Source organism: Nelumbo lutea, chromosome 1 (genome assembly GCF_056320005.1).
Source record: "Nelumbo lutea isolate HS-2025 chromosome 1, American lotus-T2T, whole genome shotgun sequence".
NCBI lineage: Eukaryota > Viridiplantae > Streptophyta > Magnoliopsida > Proteales > Nelumbonaceae > Nelumbo > Nelumbo lutea.
Genome location: NC_142684.1, coordinates 75116722 through 75122923, shown reverse-complemented (window position 1 = coordinate 75122923; position 6202 = coordinate 75116722). Strand labels below are relative to the sequence as shown.

Here is a 6202-nt window from a genome sequence, read left to right as displayed (position 1 = left end):
TGTTCTTCAATTATTGAACAAAAAGAGGGATTTTTGTGTATTTTCCATAACAAGCATTAAATGTGAATGTTAAATAACAATTTTGCCATTAACTTGTTTGACAAAAAAGATTGGACTTTTGTGTCTTTTTTGTAATAAATGTTAAATGGGAAAGAATAGTCATTTCCTCATAACCATTAAATGAGAATAAAAGTATATATTTACCATTGCTCCCTTTCTAATTCAAACCTTATAGATGGAGCATTTTAGTATAGTGAAAATTCCAGAAGCCAACCACATCTATTCCTACTTCTATAGATAGTATAGATTTGGCCCATTCATGTACCGTAAAGAAACGTATATAATACAACATAACGCTAATTCCATATTTGGGAAGTTCGATATCTAAGGATAGCGTTTTTAATGGAGGCAAGTATTTGGTCATGTGTAAATGCAAAGTGAGGTTAGGACTGTGCCGATCAAGGGTAAAAAAACTTAAAACTTCCCTTGATATTTTTCACAAATACTAAAACACCCCCTCTAGACCTCCCTTCTTAGTCATTATGAGTGATGGATGAATTAAAAGGACAATTATATCCTTACAGGCAAAATGTTAGGTTAATGATTTTTAATCAAATTAAAATGAAAACACGAGAAATTGTCTTCACCCTTCAAACACTGAATAACTGATCTGTAAATCATCTGAATCCTTCAATCTAGTCAAGGGATATAACAGATTTCTCAAAAAGTTGAACGATTTGGGCTTGAACACAGTGAGAACAGAAGCAAGGGGAAGAAATATGAGGATGATGATCAGGTCGTTTTTTATGCAAGGAAGCTTGATCCTTCAACTGTAGTCCGTTTGGTTTCTGGAGGAAGCTTTTCTGAATAGGGAATACTACGAATACTGCAGCTAATAGTTATGATCTATGTGATGTAATTGCTGTAAGGAGGAAGCCCTCCTAGTTGTATACATGTATTTTGTCTTGTTTTCTGGTAATGATAATCATGATACTGTAGTAGTACTCTGGCTATTACCAATAGCCAGAGTACTATATATATATATATATACAATATGTATATATATATATATATATATATATATATATGTACATATTAGTATTCCTAGTCAGGCTTCCTTTGTGTCCTTCGGTCTCTGGCGTGGCTTTGTCAAACGGATCTGCGCGGAATGCCACGAGAGGAGAGGTCTTTTTTCTGATAAACTCACCTAATAAGGGAGGTATTAGTCTTGGCAAAAAATGAGGGGAGGTTTTAGTATTTATGATAAACATTAAGGGAGGTACAAAGTCTTTTACCCTTTATTTTAAAAACGAACTTCAAATCTTCAGTCATCTTACTTCATGAGTTTGCATTCGTAAAGTTATTTGAGATGATCAACCGGAGGAAGAGATTGAAGGCCTTGTGAAGCTTGATATTGACTGAACGCTGATGAACGGATCCTTTTTAACCTCTATTTGATGATCGTAAAACCATAACTACCCAGAAAAGTTTTTGAGGAGGTTGTGGGCGCCCCCTAATAGGCTAATAGCTGAAGCTGAAGTTCAATAGATTATTACATCCCTGAATATTTTATTGTTTAGTTATTTTATTCACTAAGAGGCAAAGCAGAAAAGTCAGTCAATTGGGGCAACTCCAGCAGTTGTCAAAGGGCCCCTCAATCATCCATTGATAGCAAATTCTGAAAAGCAAAGAAGGCTATAAACAACTTTGTTCAAACTCATTAAAAAAAGGAGCTTTGTTCAAGGAATCCATGCCTTAGAATGAAGTAATACTTGATAGGAACTAGGTTGATCAGCATTTAAAACTGCTTGTTTACAGTATGGTTCAACCAGAATACTTCTGCACTAGACTGGTAAACGGGTATGATTATATTTACAGTTGGGATTACATTCCAGGATATTTATATCAAAAAGGAAAATGTAGGCATTTCTCAAATCTATGGCTCCATGAGGATCTTCCTGAATCCATGGATCTTCTCATTGAGACAGCCTGAACTGACCAGTGATGTTATCCAGACATGATCTGATCTTACTGCTTCATCATCATCATTCCTGTGCCAACTCCAAAATGCATGGGTTGAATTTACAATCCTCAGCTCACCATGACCAAAGCTTGCTTCCCGGAACACAGACCATTCCGGTGCTGGCTTATAATATCTGTCAACCCATTTCCAAACAATTGAGAAAAAAAAAAAAAAAACAAGCTGGAAGTGGAGATGAAAACATGCTCAGAAATGTCTTTTACTAACAAGTTTGATAATTGGGTTAAAAACTCCCAGAGATTGATGATAGAATTGCATAAAGATTTAGCAAGTGAAAGTTTGAAAGAAATACATGGTATTTTCCAATAACCAAACAAAAGCACCCCCAATATATTTTCTTAATCCAAGTAAATGCTGCAAAGGGGACATATATTGAAATACTGATATTCTTTTTAGATTACCGGCTTTTTAAGAGCACACTAGAAGGATGGGTCAACATATCTGAGGAATGTAACCAGCAGATGAATGAAGTATTGTCCAGAAAAACAATATGCATGACAGCCTGTATATTCCTTGCTTATCATCATCATTATCACCTGAGATTTGTCCCAACAATATGGGGTCGGCCACAGAAATCCTGTTTTGCCATTCTGTTCTATTCAGTGCCATATCCATCATTAAATTATGGGCACTTAAATCATTTCTTATTACTTCCACCCAGCTCCTTTTCAGTCTGCCTTTAACTCTTCTGGCGCCTTCAACTTGTAACAGATCACTTTTTCTAACAGGTACTGGAGATGGTCTTTTATGCACGTAACCAAACCATCTCAATCTACTTTCTCTCATTTTATCACATATTGGAGCTACTCCTAGGTTCCTTCATATGACGTCACTTCTAACCCTATCTTTTCTAGTTTTAGCAATCATTAATCTAGGTTTGTATTTCTTCGCACTAAATTTTTGGGCATACCGTTTCTCTATTTCTTAATTGCCCAACACTCTGTTTCATACAACACAGCTAGCCTTACAACTGTTTCATAGAATTTTCCTTATAGATTAAGTGGTATTTGCATACCATATAAGACACTGGAAACACCCCTCCATTTTGCCTATCCTGCTCTAATTATATGGTTGACATCCTCCTCAACCTCTCCTTTGTTATGAGTTATTGAACCAAGGTAATGGAAAATGTTACATCGTTATCTCTTGGTCTCCAATACTAAGTGTGCCCTTGCTATATCTTGGAAAGCAATTATGTATGTTTGTCTAGTACCACATAATCAGTGGGAGAACAGGGGCTGCTAATATACAATATTGAAATCTGAACAAGGAAAGGTGAATCTAAACAAATAGGACAGGTAAAAGAAATAACCTTTGAGCTAGACCTTCTCTGTTGCCTCCATCACCAATAGTTATGTGGACAGCTCCACAAGAATCTGGCTTCCCACCATAGACACGTTTCTGCCATTCAAACCACCAAATTAGACTAAGCCCAGGGGTTCAAGTTAAAGCAAAAACTACAGAGGGTAAATGGGTATGGCTTACTGAGCGTTCATAAGCATGGACATGTCCAGCAAGCACAATATCCACACCAGCAGCATATAGCAACTTCTCCATTGAAGCCTTCATGTCATCCCCTTCACCTTGATGAGCCTTGTTACTGTTATACCATGGCACATGAAATGACACTAGAAGCCAAGGTGTCCTTTGTCGGTCTACTTTTAAAAGATCAGTCTAGCCAAAGCAAAACAGGAAATACTCTTAATAAAAAATGGTTTGCAAAATTGTAAACTAATTTTATAACAAGAAGCTGAACCCCCCCTTATCTTCAAAAATGCAGTCCTTAATTACTCCAAAAAAACACTAGGAATATTAAAATAAGAAAAGAAAAAAAAAATTATATCCATCAAGCATCAGTTCAGTTCATTCAAGCTGAACTTCCCCTTATATTCTCTGGAATTAAGGAAAATCACTCAAGAGTTAGATTTCATTTTTATGGAGCATTATTTTCTCTATTCTTTCTACTTTGCAGAACTTCTATATATTTCTTTAAAAAGGCTTCTGTGTTCTGATCTATTTAACCTTATATTTGTCCATGTTTACAAATAAATTTTTTTATGAATGATGTTTACAAATAAAATTTTTACTTACCCATAAAAATAAAAATAAACGATCTCTGCTATAGAGAGAATGGATTGGAAGTACATCAAAATTTGGAATTCAGATAAACTAACCTTCAGCCAGATATATTGATCTGAGTACTCATCATAATCTGCATAAGATCCAAGCATGATAACATGAACTCCTGCTACTTCAAAAGAATAATATAGATTTGAACTTGATCCACTTTCCTTGAAGGGCATCTTCCATCTGGCATTATAGGATGTGAACCCCTCTATGAATAATGGTATACTCTCCTTTTCATGATTTCCTTCAGTTACCATCCATGGCCTAGCACTGGATAGTGGCTGTACCAGCTCACCAAATGTGTCCCACAAATGCTGTCGATAATCAGCATAAGAGAGGTCTCCAGGAAGCAAATGAATGTCATATATGCACTGGTTTATATGGTCTAGGGTTGAAGTAGTCCACCCTGTCTGACCAAGATCTCCTGCCACAGAAAAGGAAATAGGGAATTGAGATGGAGGGGTCTTGAGCTTGAACTCAGGACCTTGTCCTCCACAGCGGTAAAAGTAAACAGTACTATCTTCTAGTGGTCCAATAACAGTGTGGTGTATCTTTCCTGAGCTATAGAACAAATAACTATAGGATGTGCTTTCTCCTTGAGCTACATATATGTATTCTCCAGATGATGTTCCATATTCAACAATTGAAGGAGAAGATGCATCATCAGTAATCCATGTAATCCGCATGTTCTTATCTCCAGCCAAAGATATGTGAACCTGCAATACCCATATGTTTCCGTTTGTCAAATGAAGCAAACCATGAAGACTGTCAACTGAAGCAGATGAAACTAAGAACCAACAGAAGTAGACTATCAACATAGGCATAACCCTTACAGGTAAAAAAGGCAACTAAATAAACTCCCTCAAAGACACTGTTTCCACTTTCCACAATTTCACGGTTTTGAGTGCTTTGATATCTTATGAAATTGGGACTTTGTTATAGATATGATGATGGCTAAGGCACTCAGATATGGACTGAGAGCTTCTCATCACTTTGGTTGCTCTGGCATATAGATGGGCGTGTAAGACACTAAAAAACCAAATGGATCTCTTGAACATAAGTCATTATTAGGTCATGAGCAGGTATCGACCGTCATTTGTCTCACAAGCAATAACCACCAACCCGGAAATTATACATCCATACATAATAAAACCCTCCATTTTTATGTTGTTCGAACTAAACTAAATAACTATCCAAAAACAACCGTAGATACGTAATTGTCTCGAAAGAAATCAGCTAGCCTGACCACAACTATTAATAATCAGATAGTAGCACATAATCTACACATGATTATCAATATTTCAGGGAAGAAGTCTGATTATCAAAAAAGAAATGATTGTACTTTCCTCAAAAGAAAGTAAACTAAACAAACAAGAAGGCGTTTCAACGCTATAGGTTTAGATCCGACAGCAACAAAGCAGCGGGAGGAAGAAGAGATAACCAGTTGACAAAATCTTGGAGTAGATTTGAACAAGGTTGATAATTATTAAAAAAAAAAAACATAGAAAGAAAAAGAAGAGATGCCCATCTTCATTTCGAACCTGTTGGGGATAAGAAGCAGCCCTCGGCTTCCATAAGAATTGTAAGTTTTCTCGAGGCGCCGGTCGAACATAATCGGCAGTTGCAGTTGCAGCGACCAGCAAAACCACCGCTAGGATTAATTTTACTTCCATACCCGATACCTTGAATCCCTCAAACCAACCGAAACCTCTGTTTAACATTCGACCAGAGCAGCTCCCCAATCCTCTGCAGACAAACAAAAAATGCTACAGAAGGCCAGAAACTCGAATACTGCCACATCGAGGGGCCTTTTCGTCATTGCATCCATGAAATGGACATTAGACTAGGGAAATATTGGTAAAAAAATCATAGTAGAGCCACGGACATGCCATAATTGGCCGGGGCCTAGCCACTTGCAAAAAAACAAGGATATGGTTTCGTGGCTTCCGTGTCGAGGAGTGGGGTAAAAGAGTGAGTTCGCATTTTCTTTCCATCTTTGAGGACATCCTCTTGTGCAACTCATTGGGTTTTTCC

The 6202-nt window shown here is 37.0% G+C and overlaps 1 protein-coding gene across 1 annotated transcript; it reads right to left on the bottom strand.

The window, feature by feature from the left end:
• Positions 1-1755: 1755 nt before the first annotated feature.
• Positions 1756-6149, bottom strand: LOC148875408 (purple acid phosphatase 18-like). The gene is made up of 5 exons (XM_088964653.1): positions 5710-6149; positions 4216-4884; positions 3527-3715; positions 3354-3442; positions 1756-2156 (listed from the first exon to the last, which is right to left on the bottom strand). Exons 1-5 carry the CDS (start codon positions 5887-5889, stop codon positions 1937-1939), a joined length of 1347 nt encoding a protein of 448 aa, XP_088820779.1. The 5' UTR covers positions 5890-6149; the 3' UTR covers positions 1756-1936.
• Positions 6150-6202: the final 53 nt, after the last annotated feature.